This window comes from Talpa occidentalis, unplaced genomic scaffold (assembly GCF_014898055.3).
Source record: "Talpa occidentalis isolate TD23 unplaced genomic scaffold, MPIMG_talOcc4v2.1 talOcc4.12, whole genome shotgun sequence".
Classification (NCBI taxonomy): Eukaryota; Metazoa; Chordata; class Mammalia; order Eulipotyphla; family Talpidae; genus Talpa; species Talpa occidentalis.
Genome location: NW_023601212.1, coordinates 91,729,060 through 91,751,825, shown reverse-complemented (window position 1 = coordinate 91,751,825; position 22,766 = coordinate 91,729,060). Strand labels below are relative to the sequence as shown.

The 22,766-nt window shown below is 43.9% G+C and overlaps 1 protein-coding gene across 2 annotated transcripts; it reads left to right on the top strand.

Moving 5' to 3' along the window:
• The first annotated feature begins 521 nt into the window (after positions 1-521).
• On the top strand, positions 522-21,788 carry ACSM5 (acyl-CoA synthetase medium chain family member 5). 2 transcript variants are annotated; one of them, XM_037504560.2, is made up of 14 exons: positions 522-591; positions 2,512-2,720; positions 7,042-7,252; positions 8,589-8,796; positions 9,461-9,604; positions 11,857-12,010; positions 14,023-14,102; positions 15,477-15,600; positions 16,214-16,294; positions 16,429-16,530; positions 18,789-18,916; positions 19,000-19,099; positions 20,883-21,002; positions 21,360-21,788. In XM_037504560.2, exons 2-14 carry the CDS (start codon positions 2,523-2,525, stop codon positions 21,441-21,443), a joined length of 1,734 nt encoding a protein of 577 aa, XP_037360457.1. In that variant the 5' UTR covers positions 522-591; positions 2,512-2,522; the 3' UTR covers positions 21,444-21,788. The 2 variants fall into 2 exon arrangements, with proteins under 2 accessions (XP_037360457.1, XP_054549923.1); XM_054693948.1 differs by lacking the exons at positions 9,461-9,604; positions 11,857-12,010; positions 14,023-14,102; ... (5 more) ...; positions 20,883-21,002; positions 21,360-21,788 and having other exon boundaries at positions 8,589-8,800.
• The last annotated feature ends 978 nt before the right edge of the window (positions 21,789-22,766 follow it).

The window sequence follows — 22,766 nt, the reverse complement described above, 5'->3', positions numbered from 1 at the left end:
TGACCACAACCCAAATTTAGAACCTTCTGTCACGTCAAAGAGACCCCTGGTGCCCGTTTTCAGTCATGCCTGCTCACAAAACCAGCCCCAGGTGACCACAAAACCAGCTCACAAAACCAGCCCCAGGTACCTCTGTGTACTAGAAGGCTTTGAGCAAAAACAGGCCATGATTTGACATATTACTGCCACTATAGTATCCTTTCTGCTGAGGCATAATGCAGTTCTTGTCGTCCGCTCAGGTTATGTGGTGTCTGAATTTTCAGGGAAAACACCCATCAGATCAGGCCTCCACGCACAGGTAGCAGAGCTGGAATTCAATCTCCTGATGGCTGCGGGTGGTAAGAAGAGATTGTGGGGTCACTCTCTCTGGCTCCCGGTTTGCTGGCCCTGGGAAGCCACTGCGGCTCCTGCTGGCTGTGGGCAATGCCCTCTCTCTCGGCCACGGAGGCTCTGGGGCCAAAGTTCCTGGTGGGAGGCCTGGTCAGCAAATTGCCTTCACCAGCACCCGAGGAGTGTTTACAGACTCTGAGGCCCGCACTCAGCTGACGCATCACATAGGAGTCCTTGCCATTTCTTGGGTTCAGGAACAAGGTAACAGAGGGAAACCCTTCAGCTAGTGGCAGGTGTCAGCTGCCCCCGAGGCCTGGGCTGTTTAAGTCCTGAAGGCTACAGGGTCTGACATGGGCTTCTGTCCTTGGGAAGGAGGCCTGGGGATTCCAGGAATCCTGCGGTGGAGGGTAGAGGAACAGGCTTGCGGCAGAGTTCAGAGAGGTGACCAGCTGGGGCGGTCAATAAGGGGAGTCCTGAATCTGGCAGTCCCTTCCCTCAGCCCCCATAAGTGGCCACAGCAGAGGCTGAGTCCTAGGCCTTTCTGGGAGTTGAGACCCAGAAGTCACTTTTCCCCTCCAAACCCTGCTTTATCTATGAAATGGAGAAAATAACACTAACACCCTAGTGTTATTATGAGGATTTAAGGAAGTAATATTTATAAAACACTCCCAAGTGCTTGCTATGAGGTAAGCCTTTGGCAGATGGCAGTTACTGTTGCAGTAACAATGTGACACCTATTTTTGGTTATTATCTCAGTGCATTTGGGCTCCTGTAACTAAAACACCATACACTGAGTGCTGTCAGCAACATTGATTTCTGGCGGTTCTACAGCTTGGGCGTTTCCGGGTCAAAGATCCACTGGCAGATTCGGTGCCTGCCTCCTGGCTTACAGCTAGACCTGAAGGGGAGGAAGCAGAAGGGGGCCCCCTGAGGTCCCTTTTGTAAGAACATGAATCCCGTTTATTGGGGATCCTCCCTCAAGACCTAATCATCTCCCCAAAGCCCTACCTCCTGATGCCATTGGTTTGAGGGTTAGGATTTAACATATGAACTTGGGGGACACATTAGTCTAAGTCAGTGCTCATTACCATCCTCACCATTATTATTACCAAGAAGAGCTTGGGGAGGGGAGCTGGAACTGGGGATCCAGCCCCCCAAGCCAGCATTTCTCAAGTTTCTGTGTGCACAGTTCATTCGGGGGCTCTGATAAAGAGCTGGTTCTAATGCCACAGGTCGAGGTGGGGTGTGAGGGTCTGCAGTGGTTCCACACTCCCAGGTGGTGCAGGTGGTCCAGAGACCACTCTTTGAGTAGTCAGAGACTGGACCCCCCCACTATCCAATGTACTGGTCATGAGCCTCATGGGCTTGAAGTGTGATGGTCCACCGTGACTAAGTGGAAAATTCACATCAGATTTCAAGGACTTAGTACAAAAAAAAGATGTAAAATAACTCTTTAATAATTTATATCTATTGATTACACATTGAAATGACAGGATAGCTTGTTAAAGAAAAGGTCTTTTTTGATAGAGTCCTTTTATTTTTATTGAGGTGATATTGGTTTATAACACTAAGTTTGAGGAGTACAGCTTCACGCTTCTTCAAATGTGAAAAGTTTTTGAGAGTAGTTAAAACATTTTTTAAAAATCATATTAAAAAGATGGTTTCTATTTTTTTCACCAGATGTTCATAATTTTATTTGCAGCCTTTACCCACCACAGAAGTTCAATCTCCCCATAAAATGTATTATTAAAATTAATCTCATTTTTTTTTTTACTTCCTTGAATAAGCTACTAGAAAATTATGTGTTCGGTGTGCAGCTCACATTATATTTCCCTTGGACAGTGCTGCTTGAGAACTTTCTCAGCTTTGTCAGGTCAGTTCTGGATTTGCCAAAGGCTTTTTGCAGGATTCCTTTTGCAGCACTGAGCCTCAGGAAGCGGGCTCTGAGTTCCTGACCACAGATCCACAGAGATCTGCAGACAGTGATGGGGGAGGGAAGGGCTTTGGTCTCAGAGACGAGAAATAACCAGATGCCCCGGAAGAACTAACAGTAAGCCCAGACTCTGTTCTACAGCATCTACCACAGCCACCCTAGGCTGGCCCAGGCTTTCCCCAACCTCACTTTATCCCCCAATCCCAGAACTCAGGGTAATGTCTCCTTTCCTCTCTGGTTACTGTCAGGAGGCAGCACCATGTGGCTGTGGTCAAGAGGCCTGCTCCTCCAGACGCTCAGGAGTGCCCGGGGATTCTGTGGATCTCACAGGCAGCCTCCACCTGCCCCTCAGAAGATCGTGACCACCTGGGAAGCCATCAGCCTGGGGAGGCAGCCGGTACCTGAGTACTTCAACTTTGCCCATGATGTGCTAGACACATGGAGTCAGCTGGAAAAGGTGAAGTCCCCTGTGTGCTATGTCCACCCTGGACATCAAAGGGCACCCTTGACTTCCCTAGGGAGATGGCGAGGGGATGGGAATTTTGCAAATTCTAAATTTAAACTGTTAGCCTGTAAGCCTTCGAGAAGAAATTGATGACTGAGTGCTGTGAGCCTTAGACGCTCATGCTAGAGCAATTTCCGGTGGGTCTCACATTCCTGAGCTCAAATCAGTTACATGCAAGGCAGTTAGGTGCCTTTTAATTCCCTTCTAATCATTCTGAGCAAGTGAAAAGAAAGTTGTGTTTTGCTGTTATGCTGTCTTTCATCTCCCTCTCACTCTCATGCATTTCCCTTTTAAATAAGAGTGCTGCTCGGGCTCAAAGCTTTTCACAGATCACAGCAGACACCTGGATCTGAACCAGGTTGTCTTACTTTCTGTGGGTGTGTGTGTGTGTGTGTGTGTGTGTGTGTGCATATACCTCCTTTTTTACTTCCCCTTCCTTATGTGTCTTTTGGGTCTCTCTGTATACCATGCTCTCTTTTATTTACACTAAATGATACTAACTTTGCATTCTGGGAATAAAATTTTATTTAAAATATATTTATGTTCATTTTAGAAGAGCTTATTTTTTAAAAAAAGTTAAATAGCTAAAGAAAAAAAACTAAAACTGCACTTTGGTAGATAGTGTAAAGTTATCCTGTTGGTGGATATGGAAGAAATTTAGAAAGGTGCTGTGAGAAAGACTAAGATGTGAAAGCAGGTTTTGCATTCAGCTAGGTGGTTCTCCTGCTTGAAGTGTGACTTTGGACAAATGCCCCAAGTTCTCTGGATCTCAGTCTTCTCATATATCAAATGGGAGTCATTCCTTCTGTGCTTAGAGTTTAAGAATTAAGTAAGACGTGTCTGGGAGAGACCATGATGTTCTATTCCTGACTGTCTGTCTGTAAAATATCAGCTCTTCTAACTCCTTAGTAGAGATTTCCTAATGATAAACAGAAGCCAGGTCATCTCAGCAAATTTGGTGAAATAAGGACTTTCAGAAGTTCTTTTCACCATAAAAGCAACACCAACAATAGCAACAACAAAAATGCTAGAAAATTTGCCAGAATCAATTTTTTCAGAACATTAGAAACTAACCAAAGACTAGAGTGACCCAGGAAGTGTTGATTAGAGAAATGTGTGGCTAAAAATTGAAAGATTTGGCTAAAGATTTTACTAAGAACAGCAAGCTTTGTAGCAATTTTAACTTGCCCTAGTCCCATCCCCTACTCTCTGGCTCTGTGGTAACCTTGAAAAATAATAGCCTGCATTTCTAGCCACCAAAAAAATCAGAAATGAGTTGGGGCTCAAAGAATTGGCATTATTTGTCCTTTATAGTGGTTGTTTGGAAGACCTTTCTTGCTCTTTGTATTTGACCTTAGGCCTCAACCTGTGAGGAAAGCCCTTTCTCTGGGTACAATTTGATAGAAATAAAAACAGGCAAATGAGGTGGTGGACAAAAGTTGGGGCAAACAAGAGCCTAACTAACTAAAAAAACTTTTTAAAAATGGGGAATGTGCTGTCCACAGGAATTTTGAAAACCTCATGTTGCCGGGAATTTAGAAAGCAACTTGCAGGAATAGGACTGTGCATGCCAAGGGCTTTGGAAATGATTAGAGAAGACCTCAGAAAACCCTAACTTTCATCCCTGGCTGACCTTGAGGTATGAGCAAGCAGGTGGTTAGAGCTAAGTCCTCCTTGTCAACTCTCTGACTGAGGGTTGAAGTTGGCCAAGACTGGGAAATTCATCGGTCCCAAATGTTTAAAAAACCTTTGTCCAATCATAAGTTGACCACAAAGTTAATCAAGTAGACAGGTCACACATAACCAAATAGTCACACATAACCAAGAATATTAGATTTTACAGCATTAGGTCCTAAAAATCACTAAACCCACAAACCACAGCAAGCAGCAACAATGAGAATACCTAGGAAAACGGATAATCAAATTTCAAGAGTTGCAACATTGTATATCTTTAAATGACTATTTTCAGGGGAAAATAAACCAACTTCAAGTCATATAAAGAAAGTAGGACTTTCTCTGGCAAAATAATGTCATTCCCCAATACAGCCACACCCTAATCCCTGACACCTATGAATGTAATACCTTACATGCAAAAGGGACTGTACAATGTGATTATGTTAAGATGTTGAGATGGGAAGAATAACCTAGATTGTCTGGGTGGGTTTAATATAATCAGAAGGGCAACTACATTTCTTATAATTATTTACAGCAGCAATCAATAACAGATACAGGTTTTTCTACCAAGAGTAGTGCTAAGTACGGTAACAGATATCTAAAAAATGTGGAAGTGGATTTGGAGTCAGGTTATGAGTAGAGATGGGAAGAATTCTGATGGTCATGATAGAAAAACCTTGCCATGAACAGACTGCTCGTAGAAATACAGATGTTAAGGACTTTGTGAGTAAGACCCAGAATGAGATGCATGGCAGAGAAAACCTCTATTGTGTCAGAGAAAAACTTAAGTGTTCATAAGAGACTTGGTAGAAATATGAACATTAAAGACATTATAGTTAAGAGGGAATGAGGATATGTTACTGGAAACTGGATCTTATACACAGAGCCAGAAATCTCAGCTAAATTGTGTCCTAAAGTAATGGAGAGAGCAGAATGATCGGTGATAACTTAGCTATTGAGCTGAGGAGATCTTCCCAGTGAAACGTTGAAGATACGACCTGATTACTTTCTTGGTTATATTAAAACGCTAGAGGGAAAAAATAGAGGGGAAATTTTTGAAGCAAAAAAAAAAAGAAAAAAAAAAGACCAACACTTGATGATTTGAGTTCTCAACCTATCTGTAATGCATAAGACAGTAAAATTAGGGTATTCACTGCCAGGAAGGTGTGTTTTGGAAGAAAATCCAAGGGTATGACTGGACAACCTTTTACTAGTGATTAAAGTATCTGAAAGTCAGTCTTACAGAGGGTTCTTTGAAGAAATTATGTACACTCTTATTTTATGCCTGCCCCATCATTGCATTTTAGGAGCAGATAACTTGATAAACCTATGTATATTTTAATGAATATCCAAAAGTGAAATTAAGAAACAATTTTATTTATTAAAAATGTAAAAAAATTACATACTTGGAATAAATTCACATACTTAGAATAAATGTAACCAAAGAAATATAAGACTTATATGCCCCAAAGTACAAAATATTGTTAAAATAAATTAAAGAAGACCTAAATAAATGGAAAGACATCCCATGTTCAGGGATGTTAAGGTGGCAGTACATCCCTCTGTGTGTGTGTGTGTGTGTGTGTGTGTGTGTATTCAGTGCAATCTTTATGAAAATCCCAGGAGATTTTTTTGCATAAGTAGATAATCTTGTTCAAAGTCCATGTGGAACTGTGAAGGGTCTCATAATAACAAAACAATCTTGAAAAAGAAATACAATACTGGACTCAAACTGCAACTATGACAGAATTACAGTAATCAAGACTTTGTGAAGAAAAAAAAATGGCATGGCACTAACTGGAGGATAGGCATGGATGAATGTGATAGAATTAGAGTCCATCAATAAATGATTGGATAAACAAAACGTGATATATTCATACAGTGGATTATTACTCAGCCATTAAAGGGAATATAATACTGATACATGCCACAATTTAGATTAACTTTCACAACATATGCTAAATGAAAGAAACTAGATAAAAATGCCATATTTTCTACAATTCCATTCATATGAAATATCCCAAATAGGAAAATCCACAGGGACAGAAAGTAGATTAGTGCTTGCCAGGGGGCTGGAGAAGGAGAGAATAAGGAGTCACCAAACTCTGTACCATATTCTTTTTAGGATAAGGAAAATGATCTGGATGAGATAGTGGTCATAGTTATACAACTTTGTGAATACACTAAAATCCCTAGAATTGTGCACTTTAAACCAGCAAATTTTATAGTATGGGAGTAAAATCTCAATTTTAAAAAAAGGGTGGACATAGAACAATGTAAATTGCATGCTACCTTTTTGCATATAAATGTGGTAACACACAAAAAAAAACATGCTTCTATTTGCTTAAAATAACACTGGAAGGATATTCATGAAAGTGGTAATATTGGTTACTTGTTGAAGCAGGTGAAGCAGGGGTAGGATTAGTAGGCATAAGAATGGGAGCAAAGTCTTCTCAGTGCATATCTTTTCATAATTTTTTGATTATTGAACGCTGTGACTGTCATAACAATTGTAAAAAGTAAAATTAAATATACAACAACCAAACAAAAATCCTCAGCAAATGGTTTCGATTTCTTTGCTGCCTACCCTGTTATCTAGGCTGGACAGCGACCCTTGAATCCTGCGTTCTGGTGGGTCGATGGCAAGGGAGCAGAGGTCAAGTGGAGCTTCGAGGAGCTGGGGGAGCAGTCCAGGAAGGCAGCTAATGTGCTGAGGGATGTGTGCGGCCTGAAGCCTGGAGACAGAATGATGCTGGTGCTCCCAAGGGTCCCAGAGTGGTGGCTGGTCAGTGTGGCTTGCATGCGGACAGGTCAGTGCGTGGGGCTGTCAGTTCCCCATTCAGGCCGACACCACCTGCTAGAACTTTGCTGTGTCCACAAGGGAAAACGGAGCAAATTGAACTGTGTGAAGTTTTATGTATTGCCCAAAGCATCTTGTGTGGGGGGCCCAGACATTGATGTAATTGATTAAAGCAGGCCAGTGCAAGGCAGTAGGGAGTGCTGAGGACTGTGGTGCATTGGCAGTGACATGCCATGCTAAACAGGGGCAACTTCTTCTCAATGCCAACCGAATGTTTCCATGTGGCAGGAGAGCCAGTGTTACTAGAACTCTTAGTTTGTAATAGAAAACTCTGGATTTTTATTTTAAAAACCTCCAATGTTTTAATGCTGACAACTAAACAAATTGTTTAAAAATTCTGAGTGAGACAGACCAAAGATAGTTTCTGCTGGTTGTGGTCTGGGAGTGATGAGCAATGCAGTTATGGATGAAAGAGATACCTTTGCAATAAACCCTTTAGACCTTAAGGCTCTCACCATCAGAGCATCTTCCAGCTCCCAAGGAAAAGACAAAGTAATCAAAGCAATAAAATTAGTGCTTGACAGTCCCTTGTCCTGCAGTTATGTAAGTTCAGGCCAGAGGACCATTAATTTTCTTGGGTATCTTTGTCCATCAGAAGGCACAAAAGGACACAGGCTATAGAGTCCAGAACATCCACTGACCCTGATGCATGCACTTTTAAGGGGCCAGAGCTTTCAGGCTGATTTTACAAAGGCAACACCACTACTTACAGCGGAGAGCAGGTTTCTCCATCTTCTGGGAAATTCCTACCACTCTCCTCCACTCGTGTCCCAGAATATGCCCCACTGTGCTACCTTCCCCTCACCCTGAGCAACCTTTACCCAACACTAGACAGCTTCTGTTTGAAAGGCATGAAAACCACTGAGGTCATCTCTAGGATAATATAACAATGTTCAGGATCATGGACCCCAGGTTTATCTCCTTCTGGGGGCACAATTCCAGCTCTACAACATACTACCTGTGTGGTGTTGGGAAAATTATTTCATTTATCTAAAGGCTAAAGGGCTAAGTCTCAGTCTGTTATCTGAAAGTTGGAAGCAATAGTAACATCGACTTCCCAGTGTGTTAAGATTTAAATGAAATAATGCATGGAAATTTCTTAGCACATGTAAATGCTCCCTCTGGATTTCATCACTATTATTGTTGTTGTTACCTTTTTCAGTCCAGGAATTCCAACCCTCTTGAGCCCTTCCTGCTCCTCTCTCAAAGGGGATATTTGGTCTGGACCTGTTCACAAGGGTCCTCTCCTGCTGCCCAGCCAATGTCCCCTCTCTGTGTGGTGTCAGGGGCTGTGATGATTCCGGGCATCTCTCAACTAACCGAGAAGGACCTCCTGTACCGGCTGCAGGTGTCCAGGGCCAAGTCCATTATCACCAATGACTCCCTGGCTCCTAGGGTGGATGCCATTAGTGCCGACTGCCCCTCCCTCCAGAACAAACTGCTGGTGTCAGACAGCAGTCGGCCAGGCTGGGCAAACTTCAGAGAACTCCTCCGGTAAGTGGGGGTTCACCAGATGACAGAATAAAAATGAAGCCAAGACACTGCCCCTTTAAGCTACAAGAGGTGGAATGTACAGCTGATTGCACACACAGAGTAAATCAAAAGGGAAGTCAGATGGACCTGAGACTAATTCTGGTGACCACCTATGGTCTTTCAAAATCACTCGCTCATAAGTCCCGGATGGACTGACTTTGCAAGCCTTACCAGGTGACCTTATGGTGCAACCAGATCTGAGAACCAATGGGTTAGATTCTCCAGATCATAGAACTTTAGAAATTACCCAGATCTCAAAATCCCAAATTTGGAGAACCCTTTAGAAAACAGCCTCAAATGATCAGGAATCGAGGTGGGGAGATGTACCTGAATGTGAAGTTCGGTACAGACATGTGTGGGTCCCACCAGAACATGAACTTTTTTGAATGAGTCATTAGACATTATCAACCTCAGTTTCCTTATCTGGAAAAGGTTATAATGACAACACCTGCCCCACGAGGTGGCTGTGGGGATCAGCGATAAACATGCCAGCTGGCACTCCCAGCAGGGTGTCTCATACAGAGTATTTATTAAGATGGCAGATGGTGTTGGTGTGATACATGTCCTCGCTACCATGACACTCTCTACTACTGGCAGTGCCAACTCATGTTCTCATATTTTATAGGGAGGCATCCCCAGAGCACAACTGCATGAGGACCAAGAGTCAAGACCCACTGGCCATCTACTTCACGAGCGGCTCTACTGGAACCCCCAAGATGGTGGAGCACTCCCAGGCCAGCTATGGGCTGGGTTTCGTGGCCAGTGGAAGGTACCAGGGGAAACTCATCTGTTGGGTTGGTGGGACAGAAAGTAGGCAAAGGAGTGAGTGAGGGAGAAAGTGGCCGGGGTTGAGGTCAGAGAGTCAACAGGGGTGCAACTCAGGTAGGATCTGGTTTCTCTGATGGAGAAGCCATTAATGGTATTTTTTTAATGGTGGAAAAATATATGCAACATAAAATTCACCATTGTAATCATTTTTAAATGTACAGTTCAGGTCCTCAACTACACTCAGTTATTGTGCAAACATTCTTACTGTCCATCTCCAGAACATTTTTGTCTTGCAAAACTGCAACTTTGCACACATTTCACCCTCTGAAATCTATTTCACAATAATGCCCCATTTGCTCTTCCCCACAAGAACTGGCAGCAATTTCTCTACTTTCTGTCTTTATGAATTTGACTTTTCTGGGAACCTCATATAAGTGGAATCACACAGTGTTTCCCCTCTTGTATCTGTCTTACTTTACTTAGCATAATGTCTTCAAAGTTCACCCATTTGTAGTGTGTGTCAGAATTTCGTTCCTTTTTAGGGCTCAATAATATTCCACTGCGGTATACACACAAGGTTTGTTTATCCATTCATCCATTGATGGATACTTGGGTTGCTTCCATATTTTGGCTCAGGTGAATAATGCTGTTATAAACATGGATTACAAATATCTGTTCAAGACCCTTCTTTTAATTCTTTTAGGTATATAGTTAATGTGTCATTTAACATCAGGGATGTATTCTGAGAAATGCATCATTAGATAATTTAGTCATGTGAATATGATAGAGTACACTTGTACAAACATAGATGACATAGCCCACTACTCTTCTAGGCTATTTATAAGGACAAGCATCCTGTATGTGGTTTGTCACTGACAGAAATACTTTATGCAGTACATGACTGTATGCCCAGAAGTGGGATCAGTGTCATATGATGATTCTGTTTAATGCTTTGAGGAATCTTGGAGTATACTGAACAGAGAAGTAACAAGATTTATTTGTTTTTAAATGAAACACTCAGGACATTGGGTTGAGAATGAGAGTCCAGTACATTACAAAGTGGGTGCTTGCCCACGCAGAGTATCAGTGGAAGGACTGCAAAGAGGCAAGACTGGATGTAACTAGATTTGTTGACAGATTTGCTGTGAGGTGAGAGTCAAAGAGAAGAGTCAAGGATGACCCAGCAACTGAACAACCCAAAGCATGAACCGAACAACCCAAAGCATGAACCGATAAAGGAAAGACTGGGGAAGAGCTGCCTGGTGGGAGGAAGACAAGAGTTCATTTGCGGACTGTAAGGTTGAAGTGCTTATTAGACATCTTTGAGTTCAATGCAGAGATGTTGAGTAAGCAGTTGGATAGACTTGTCTAGGGTTAATGAAAATCATGCTGGGTTACCAGCATAAAGAAATGCATTAACACCATCAGTTTAGCTGAGATTAGCAAAGAGTAATGTAAGTTGAGAAGAGAAGAAGTCTCAGAACAGAGTGCCTGAGCATTTATTTCTATAATGAAGAGGGATGTATAGACAATTCCATGGAGGAGACTAAGAAGGAATCACCAGTGAGTAGGATGAAGACCAAGAGAGCATGTGTTCCAGAATCCAATTACAGAACATGACCAGTCCCCTCTTTTCCATGCTTGTAGACTCTGTTTCCCATGCTAGAGATGTGCTTCTTTCTCTGCCTCACCTATGTCATTGCTGCACAATGCTTATACTCAGCTCAGGTATCACCTCCTCAGTGGAAGTGTCTCAGACCCATCTCCACGCTTGCTCTTGGCTTGGTGCCTGTTCTCTGCAATTGCATAGAGTTGCAGTTGCAACTCTATGAAAGGTTGGTCTCTAGATATATATTTACTTAGCTATAAGTCCCTCAGGGCAAGACTCATCATCCATTTCTATATCCCTAATCCTAAATCCAGAGTAAGTGCTGAATAAATGTGTACTAAATAAATAAAGAACCCTTATTAATTGATTGAGATTATTTATTCCCTTATATGTCACTCTCAGTATACTGCAAAGTCCTTGAGAGTGTGGAACCTGTCTTTTATACTCTGCTCAGGCACTTTTATACTAGGGCTTAGACACACCGAAGATGCTCAGTAACTGCCACACAAGGTTGACTTACAGAGATTAGTCAAGTGTGAGTATCCACTGCGGGCAAGGATCCAAATAAGGTAACTTTGATGATGTAATTCTTTTCAAATCTAGAAGAATCCCTAAAGGATCTGACTTCCTCTAATTTTTGGCAGGCGCTGGGTGGCCTTGACAGAATCAGATATCTTCTGGAACACAACTGACACTGGCTGGGTGAAGGCAGCCTGGACCCTCTTCTCTGCCTGGCCCAATGGGTCTTGCATTTTTGTTCATGAGCTGCCTCGAGTTGATGCCAAGCTTATCCTGAATGTAAGAGGCCTCTCTAAACATCTTTTATGTGGTAGGTGTAAATACGCCAAGTGAGAAAAAGCAGGAGAAAAAGGCATGAATGAATTAATGATCAATAAGATTTCTTTAGTGCTAATATTAATGAAAAAATCTTCCCAGGACCTTCCATAGTCTGGTTCTTACCCACCTGGCTCCCTTTGATCATTATTTATCCCCTGTACAGAGCTCTAGACCAAAGACCACTTCACATCTCCAGAACTTTGCATAGTCTATTTCCACTGCAAGAGTGCTTCTCCCCCCACCACTTTCTTCCCTATGCCTCTGTCCAAACCCTAGTCATTTTTCAAAACCTTGGTGAAAATCATAGTCTACTCCCCACTCATGTGCATTCTACTCAGCATGCGTAGTTCACCCAGCCCTCATGTCCTGGTGACTTGTTCCCAGCCTTCCAGATGGTCTCATGATTGATGACCCCATGAAAGATACAGGACATTTTTCTTCTTCCTTCCACATTCTAACTCCCTCCCTTAAAACACCGGAGAGGCCATCTACCCAAGATTTTAGTACTGAGGCAATCTGTTGCACGCAGTAGCTAATAGCACAGGCTTTGCCTCAGTCAGACCCGACCTCAGACTCCACATTCTCCATTTGCTACATGCTACATGCTCCATTTAGGAAAGTGACTTACTCTCCTTGAGCCTCAGCTTCTTCATATGCAATATGAAAGCAATAATATAGTTCTCTAGAGTTGCTGTGACAATTATGCAACACTAGGCACATAGCAGGTTCTTAACATATATTGAGTATTACTATCATGCAGTATTCATGTAGGGTGATCAGCTGGTATATGCCTTCTTCCCCCATTGCCCCTGCCCTGCCAGAGTGTGTATAGTTATCTGTTTTTGTGCAGCAAATTACTCCAAAACTTTGCAACTTAAAACACAAACATGTATTATCTCACAGTTTCTGATGGCAGCAGCTTAACAGGTACTTCTGGACTGTGGTCTTTTATGAAGTGTTGGTCTTGATGTCAGCTAGATATACTCATGTTCATAGTAATATTATTTATAATAGCCCAAAGTGGAAGCAACTCGAGTCCAATCAATAGTGGATAACAAAACGTGGCACATACACACCATGGAGTAATATTCAGGCCTAAAAAGGAAGCAAATTTGACATGATGCACATAGATGAGTCTTGAGGACATTGTACTAAGTGAAATAAATCAGCCACAGAAGGACAAATACTGTATGATTCCAGATACATGTGGTACCTAGAGGATTCAATTCATAAATGGGTCAGTTTATGAAAGTAGAGCAATGGTCAGGGGCTGGGGAAAAGGTGAAATGAGGAATTATTGTGTAATGGTAAAGAGTTTCCATTTGGAAACATTTGCAAAGATCTGGAGATGGATGTTAGTGACGGTTGTACAACAATATGAAAGTACTTCATACCACCAGACTGTATTCTTAAAAGGGTTAAAATGGTAAATGTTGTGCTATTATCTTTTAAAACACACACACACACAAATGTTAGCCAAGGACTGCAAATTACCTTAAGTCTTGACTAGGAATGAAAAATCAGCTTTCAAAATCACTCATCTGGTTTTTAGAGAACTTCCTCACTAGCTCTTGCCCAGAGGCTTCAGCTCCTACTTAGGTGTGTTTGTCCATTGGATGACTTGCATCCCACACAACATGGTGGCTCATTTTCCCCAGAGTGAGTGATCCAAGAGAGGGAGAAAGAGATGACTTCTAAGATAGAAGCTGTAGCCTGTGTTTAACCTAAGATATCAAAAGCAACACCTGTCACCTCAACAGTGTGCCATCAGTCACACAGACCACACTTGGTGCCACGTGGGAGAGGCTCCTCAAAAGCACAAATGCCAGGATGTGGCAACCATTTGTCGCCATCTTGGAGGCTGGATAGTGCACATAGTGTTCAACTCCTCTCCTCTGAGAATATGAATGTCCAGCTTGCCTCTTCCATCTGCCAAAATCACACCCCACTAACTCTGAATACTTTTTCTTTAGACTCTCTCCAAGTTCCCTATCACCACCCTCTGCTGTGTTCCCACCATCTTCCGTCTGCTAGTGCAAGAGGATCTTACCAGGTATAGCCCATCTGTTTGATTCTTTAGGAAATTAAATATGTGACTATAGAGCACAGGTACCTGCATGAACAGTCACCTCCTCATTCCAACTTTCTCTCTCTCTCTTTCTCTCTCTCTCCCTCTCTCTGTAGCTCTCTCTCTCCCTCTCTCTCATACACGAGCACATACACTCATATTCTTCATAGAATCAACTCAAGAATGCTCCCCAGGAATTTCCCTCCAGATTTAAGACAGTCTGAAATTTCAGCACTTGATGTGGCCTATTTCCCGACTCTACACCCATAGCTCACTTCCTCAGCAGTGTGTCTGCTTCTTCTATGAGATTAGAAAAATCATTGGTTAATTGTTTGGCACCCCTGGAATGGTGTTTGCAGCCAGGGTCGTAGGTTTGGTGGGATCACCAAGTTGACCATGACAGATACTTCATCCCTCCATCCTAACACTAACCATTGAGTGCATTCCACTGGGAAACCAACAGAAGGTGGTGAGATCCTGTGAGTGGCTCCTGGGTAAAGCCAAAGCAAATCTGCTGACAGGAGAAGTCTAGTTTGCTGGGATATGTGGAGAGAGGCTTGTCTCCAATTGTCTCTGATCTTTCTTCCTCTCCTATCCTCTCCCAACTCATGGAAAATTGTCCCCATCCATCCCTCAGCTCCCCCTAAGCCATGGATCTGGCCATGACCATCCCTTAGAGAATAAGACCTTCCGCAATGGTCTCAAGGTGAATTGTTCTGTAACGTAAGGATTCATCATTGATCGGTTGTGTTTATCTCATCATCACAATTTTGCCCCAAAGCAACTTCTGTGTGATTTGTTCAAGAAAATTTGATTGAAAGATACTCAGTAATGCTAAGCAACAGTTGAGGCAGTTTGATCCAAAAGGAAAAATGGTTGGAAAATTATTGTGCAATCACTGATTCTGCACATTTTGAATAATTATTGAATGGAGGGGGAGGGGTAGTCTTGTAACATATTTAACATCTGTCAGCTTCTTTTGCCCCTTTTGCTGTTTGGGTGTTCTTAGAGAACTCCTGACTATCTCATCAATTGTTGATAGATTTATCTTTTCAAGCAGGTGGTTGTCCCAATCAATTTAGCGTCCATTTGTTTCCAACTAAATTATTTTGGACAATTCACCTGGAATGTTCTATGGGTTTCTGATTTTATCCAGACCCAGACAAGTTTGATTTAAAAAAAAAATATATCCATCTGAGAGGAATATGCTGCAAAGTCAGAGGACAGGACCCCTGGAGCAGGCTAGGAAGCCCGGGGTTTCCTCTCCGGAAACGTTTGTGTCTTGGTCTGGACACGGGACAGGGAGGTGGGGATGGGGACCCTGACACAGGCAGCCTTGTATTTCTCTGGCTGAGGAAGGTACCAGTTTCAGAGCCTGCGACACTGCTTGACTGGAGGAGAGGCCCTCAATCCTGATGTGAGGAAGCAGTGGAAGAACCAGACGGGCTTGGAGCTACATGAAGGTTACGGCCAGTCTGAAACTGTGAGCTGGGATGGGGGGGTCCTGGCCCACATCAGGGGAACCTCAGTCACTGGGGATGGTCCATCCACAGAGCCTCCTGCCTTTCTGGTTGTCACATCTGTGATACCTGCCCTGCCTGTGGGATAAGAAGCCAACTACAAAACTCCATCTGCCTTTCTTCCCTTTTGTTTTAAAGATCAACTTAAAGTAAACTCCCGATGACATGATGCCCAGCAAACCAGCTTTTGCAGCCAAGGATGGTCCTTGTCTCCCCCCAGGACAGCTTTTGTCTGTCTCTGATCAGAACCCACCCTGTTCACTAGTGTTCTCTACAGAGATTCAGCCAACAGCTGAGACATTGGCTTGGTGACCTGTCAGGGTCTTCGTGTGCGGGGATTATGGAATGTTCTGTACATGTTTGATGACTAAGGAAAGAACAGAAGAAAGGAAGGCGAGAAGACATGGAGGAGAAAGGGTAGAAGGAAGGGGCTAAAAATAAAGGCAGCAAAGAAGGGAGAAAGGAAAAGAGGATGCAGAAGGAAGTGTGTGAGAAGAGAGAGAGAGAGTAAAGGCATGAACCAGGATGGAAGCTGAGGGCTGAGGATCCTACTTCTTGGTACCACTTTCTCCCCAGGTTGTCATCTGTGCCAACCCAAAGGGCACAAAAATCAGGTCTGGATCCATGGGGAAAGCATCCCCGCCTTATGATGTGCAGGTAGGCAGCCTCTCCCAACTGTGGCCGAGGGTTGGTTCAAAATGCATGACCCCACTTAGCAATACCAGGCTCAGCCGGCAGGAGCCTGGCCATGCAGACATCCTGACACCGTCCTGTGATGTCCCCTCCACCAGATTGTGGATGATGAGGGCAACATCCTGGCCCCAGGGGAAGAGGGGAATGTTGCTGTCCGCATCAGACCCACCCGGCCCTTCTGTTTCTTCAATTGCTATTTGGTAAGTGGCAGGGAACAGTCATTTCAAGGGAATTGCTGTGTGCCAAGGATTGTACCACACACTTTATAAGCTCTTATTTGTGTAGCTCTTGCAATAATTGTTTGAGGTAGGTTGAAATTGTTTGATTAGGAAGGTAGAGACTGTAGTTTTTTGATGTTATTCAATAAGCATGCACAGGACATGCAATGTAAACGTGGTTGTGTCTGAAACTGCAAACCTATCACATTAAGGGCAACCCCAACACATTAAGGATGAGAAAATGGAGTTTAAGGGAAGGGAAGGAAGGTAATTTTGTGTCAAATCTGGTTTTCAAGATTCTTTTTGTCTTGAGTGTTGGGTAGATAGGGGTTTGCTGTCAGGACTCTGCCCTAGGATTCTAGTTCAAGTTTCTGAGCTAATTCAGTAGTTACTTCTCCCTTATTCCCACCTTAGCTGCTGTTTATGATGGGCTTTCTTCCCAACTCTTCTCTATAAAACGCAACTAACACAGATTGCTACCCTCGTTGCACTTTATGAACACTTTGGAAGCTTCATGAATGACCAATACTCAAGCCCCAACTCAACTAGATTCAGTTTTTTAATGGTGTGGATAAGCTCCCCAGGTGACTCAAATATGCAGTCAAAGTTGAGAAGCATAGCTAGGAATCCCATGTGATGTGTATACAAAGCTATCAGTCAGTTATAGTATTGAAAGGCACATATAAAAATCTGTCAATTGTTTTACCAATGTTGAATGTATATTTTAGTGACTTTTCTGTGAGTTTCCAACTGGCTCAAAACAGTTTGAACCAGTTTAAACCAGTTCCAACCAATTCTATCCAGCTCAAACAGACTCCAGTCCGCTGCAAACCAGATCAAATTGATAGAACTGGATCAGACTGGTTCCAAGCAGCTCCAATAAGTTCCAACTGGCTTGAACAAGTTCAAAGCACCCCAACCTGTTCCAACCAACCTGAACACTGGCTCAAACTGCAAGAACTGGTTCCACCAATCTCCTACCAGCTTTCACGGCCTAAACCAGCTCCAATCAGATCAGGCTGGCTGTAACCACCTCCAATCGAATCCAACTGGCTCAAACAGCCCGACCATGCTCCAACTGGATACAGCTGGTTCCAGCCAGTTCCAACCAGCTCCAACCTGATCAAACTGTATCACATTGGCTTAAAACAGCTCAACCAGTTCTGTATGGCTCCAACCAGCTCAAAAGTGTGCAAACTGGGTCTAACTGTCCCAAACGTGATTCATCCAGCTCTAGCTGGTTCCAACCAGATTAGCCCAGCTCCCACCTGTTGCAGCCATGTCTAGCTGGTTCTAACCAGTTCCATCCAGCTTGAACCAGCCATCAAAGCTGGTAGGCACCATATCACAACATTTTTATCACCCACCAAATTTCATTATGTTCCTTCGCGGGCACTTTTCAAACCCTGGCAATTTGTTGTTACTGCAGAATTGTTTTTCCTTTTTTAAAAAAAAAGAATTTCAGGGCCTCCCCTGGTGGCGCAGGCAGTTGAGCGCTGTGCTGTGAAGCTGTCCACAGCCTCTGCAGCGCTGGTTTGATCCCGGATGGCCAGTGAGGGTCCCACATGGCACAGCAGACCTCTTCCGTTGCCCCTGCTGCTCCCCTCAGCAGTGTATTTTGTCAGTCTGCCTGTTCTGTTCCCTGCTCTGTCTCTGGTGAATCCTCTCACCCTCCCACGCATCTGGCCTGTACACCAGTTCTTGTATAAAAATAAATAAATCTTTTTTAAAAAAGAATTTCATACAGACAAAATCTTAAAATATTAACTTTCGTGTGTATGATTTCTTTTATTATGTTATATTACATTACATTATGTATATATCAGTATATATATATTTTTTGCTGAGTGATAGCATTTTCTTGAAAGATCTGAGAATCAGTTTGATTGCTTTTCTCCTTCCTCTACCCCTGCTTTTTGTCATCACTTTCTACCTTCAGTGATTCCTGAGCACAGAGTATCAGTGGCTCTTTCATCCTTTGAAGCAGAGCCAGTGGCCCTGTGCCCACCCCCAGCTTGCAGCTAGGATTCCTAGGACCCTTCTGGAAATGGTAGTGATTTCCTGGCAACTTCCTTCCAGTTAAAAGAGGGAAAACCCATATAATTCTGGCCAGTTCAGTCCCCAGAAACTGCTGGACTTCCTACTGGGGAGTCGTCAGCCTCCTGCATGGGCCTGCTGGGCTGTCACTGGGCTGGGTGACTGCACCCAGATGGCCCTTCAAGAGTTAAACTGTCTTTCAGGACAATCCCGAGAAGACGGCGGCATCAGAACAAGGGGACTTCTACATCACAGGGGACCGAGCCCACATGGACAAGGATGGCTACTTTTGGTTCATGGGAAGAAATGACGATGTCATCAATTCTTCAAGGTCAAGGCATCTGCTTTTCCCTTCTCCCTCCAAAGCTTCATGGCAGAGGTAAGGTCACTTGGAAGTTTGTTTTTCTCTTCCAGCTACCGGATTGGGCCTGTTGAAGTAGAAAGTGCCCTTGCTGAACACCCTGCTGTCCTGGAGTCTGCTGTGGTCAGCAGCCCGGACCCTATCAGAGGAGAGGTAAGTGGACCGGCCCAGGATACTGCCTCCTGGTTCTGTACCTCGCAGCACCCAGCAGAGTAAGCTGGAAAGCCCTGATTCCCCAATATCTCACCCCATTCACAAAGACTGAAATGCCACCACCATACACACCTGCCTTTTGGGTAAGCATTGCCCTCATGCTGTTTGAGATACAAATACTCTCCAGGAGGAAGCAGAGGGAAGATACCAACACTTTGGTGTAGGTAGACATAGACCTGGGTCCCAAAGAAGCAACTGCTGGGAAGGAGATGCTGGTGCTGGCGCAGGCCCTGTCTCCACGCTGTCCAACAGAAAGTCCTTTTCCTTCTGCAGGCGAGGATGTGGCAGGCATGCCTGATGTGGTTGCTGCTGGTTCTAACCTGGGAAGAATGGCCCACTTGAGGGAGAGAAGAAATAGGTATACACAGTGCTAGATCAGGGAGATGGACCACATTTAATAAGCTGGCCTTTCTCAGTGGAAATGCAAATTCCTTCCCATAGGTCCCAGAAGAATAGATGGAGTGGGACAAGTAGGCTTCCTGACTTAGACAGACTGACTGTTCATCCACCATAATCCTTAAGTGTAATGCAGTTACCCTTTGAAAGTTAGCACAGCTTCAAGCTGCCTTCTCAGAAGCATCAGGGCCAGAAGAGTGATTCTCAAAGTCAGCAGCTGCAGCCCCACCCTCCAGGTGCATCCTCTGGGATTCTCGTTTAAAATGGAGATTTCTTACCTTGAGTAAGACTTGCTGCATCCAAGTGACTGGGGTTGTAGTCCCAGGATCTTCATTTGATTAGATGCCCCTAGCTCAGTGACTCTGAGCCCTTTAAGGTGACTCCTAGAGAATGAGGGAGGCAAGAGTCCCAATGTGCTGGAGAAATTAACCTGGAAAGCCTGGAGCGGGGGATTAACTGGGATTAACTGGGGCTGTGACAGTGGCTTGTGCTCAGAACATAGTCTGGTACAGAGAAAGCGCTCGATAAATGCTTGGTTGTTTTAGATGTAAGAGAAAGCCCTTCCTAAAAATTGCATCTGTCTGAACATGAAATGGTAGTGAGCTGCCGCACCTTGGAAGTGTGAAGGACAGTGAACCACCATGTCACAGGATATGGTTGACAGAGGTGATGCTGGTATATGGATAAGCCTTAACTCTGCATTACTATCAAAGGCCACGTTCTGTTGTGCCTGAGTTTCTGGCTCTTCCTCTGCCTGCCTGGGGGGAGACAGTCTGGAGACAGTCTGCAAGAATGATGTGGGCAGAGAGAGTCAAGGTGCAGAATGTCCAGGGATGCCTGGAACAGAAGCTGTGCAGCAAAATCTTTGCTGATTCCAATTGCTCATCTAGGCAGCCACAGAAAGACTCACATCTCCCTTGAAGTGTCTGTATTTCCCCCAATCCTGCCTGTCCAATCCTAAGCCTCACTGCCTGCCTAGTCAGGAAAACCTGGACATAATGGACCCTAAGGAGCTTGCGAAGCTCCTCTCTTCAATGTATTTGCATTTTTGCAGAAGTACCCTGGCTCCTAAAATTGTCATTTTGAGTATGTGGAGTAGTTTGGGAAACAGACAAGATTCTAAAATTATCACACAAAAGCCAACACTCCCAGCAGTTGATCTTGGAAAGGTGGGCATCAAGAAATCACCACTGTTGTCATTCACAGCCTAATTCTCAGGCGGCGCCAGGAAAGAGGAGCTCTCTCTCGCAAGGCTCAGAACAGAGCTCTTATACAAGTCCTGATTGCTTCCGGCTTTGGAGGTTTGAGCTCTGTTTTCTTCTGGCAGGTGGTAAAGGCATTCATAGTCCTTTCTCCAGCCTACACCTCTCATGATCCAGAGGAACTGACGCGGGAACTCCAGGAGCACGTGAAAAGGGTGACTGCTCCATACAAGTACCCCAGGAAGGTAAAGGCCTGAGGGGCACACACCACTTGGACCCCACTCAAGGCCAGCCCTGGGGAGAAGCAAGGCCAAACAACCCTTGCCTCCTTCTGTCCTTTTCTGCTTGTTTCTTCACTGGGGGCTCCTCCCCCCAAGCATATTTTGTTCCCACTCTCAAAACGGGCCATAAATCTGATTTGGGGGGTGTTGTGAAATGCTGTTGAAAAGATCATGTGGTCCAGGCTCTGGTTGTTTTGATGCCATTTGGAGAACCATCAGTCAGGGCGGTTTCCCAACAAAGGGGCAGAGGGTCACGACTCTGAATACACAAGTCTTTCTGCAAAATGATAATTTCAAGCATTTCTATTTTATGGTCACCAGGTGGCCTTTGTTACAGAGCTACCAAAGACGGTTTCTGGAAAGATCCAGAGGAGTAAATTGAGAAACCAAGAATGGGGGAGATGAGAGGCAACCCCAGAAGGCCCCACAGGATCCCTGAAGCTTCTAAGGAGAACTGGGGATCACTAGCTAACACCTGCTTGGGGCATCCTGCCTTCAGCCAAAGGCCTTCAACTTCCAAGTGAGCATCTCCAGAATCATGGATGACTTTGGAAGGGAGGAGAAGCTCTTCACAGATCCGACACTGTCCACTCTGACACTTGCTTAATGATTTGACTTATCCTTTCTCTGGAGGCTTTTTGGCAGCTGCCTACTAGCCTAGCTTCTCCAGAGTTCTCAGCTGACCTCCTAAAGGGCACATCACGTGTGATCTTATTCGCTGCCACTTAACCCTTTTGAAAAAGCCACTTGTTAAAAAAATAAATAAAAAGATTCTAAAATACACAAAAATATGGGGGGAAATGGGTCAAACCCTTTAGCTCAAAAATGCCACCTTTGGGAATCACTACAAAAGAAAGGATTCAAAAGATGTTCACTATCGTATTGTTTGAGATGGAACAACAACGAAAAAATCAACGCCCAAACAATACGACAACAATGGACTAAATTGCAGTAGGTTGACTCAATGACATATCACATGGCCATCAAAAATATGCCTTGGGGAAAACCTGAGCTAAATTAATTTTAAGTCGGAATAAAAATTGTGTGTGGTAGAAAACTACAACTTTGAAAGGAGAAGGAAATTCTACAGATGAAGAACAGAGGGCAAGAAAGCCATTCCTGTTGATTGGATGGAGCTGAATGAATGGATGGTAGTTAGTTTTTACCTCCCCACTACCTTTCTCTGTTTTCCAGACTTTCTCAGGGCATACATAACTATTTCAACGAGAAAATTACTTTAAAGAAACAATCCTCCCCAGCCGTACTCTGCTTCACGTCTAGTTCTTCCTCCACATCCCAACATGTCACCCCAAAGCTAGGTATGACATTTTTTCTTGCTGCTGTTTGTCTTTATAGAACACCTCCTGGCCTGGAAAAATTCTCTTTATTTTTAATGTCAAATACCAGGAAAGACACAGAACCTGGAAGTACAAGATCAAGGTGTTGGGGGGTTTGTTTCCATCGGAGGCCTCTCTCCTTGCTTTGTAGATGTTCTCCTGCATTTCCCATGAATTTTCTCTCCTGTGGCTCCATCTCCTCATCTTGTAGGAACACCAGTCATATTGGATTTGAGCCCACCCCATAGTTTCTTTGGGCACCCCAATTCAGAGGTCATATTCTGAGGTGCTAGGGCTTAGCACTTCAGCATATGAATTTAAAGCGGGGGGGACCCAATTTGGCTGATGACAATACTCTTGTGAAGTCTGCCATCCAAAGGGGAGCTTGACA

What these genes read in the sequence shown, in the direction of transcription:
- ACSM5 (XM_037504560.2), top strand. Translation starts at nt 2,523, where the DNA reads ATGTGGCTGTGGTCAAGAGGCCTGCTCCTCCAGACGCTCAGGAGTGCC. An exon ending in ATGCCAAGCTTATCCTGAAT is followed by an intron (nt 12,011 to 14,022) that starts GTAAGAGGCCTC and finishes CTTTTTCTTTAG; the next exon opens with ACTCTCTCCAAGTTCCCTAT. An exon ending in CATACAAGTACCCCAGGAAG is followed by an intron (nt 21,003 to 21,359) that starts GTAAAGGCCTGA and finishes TATGGTCACCAG; the next exon opens with GTGGCCTTTGTTACAGAGCT.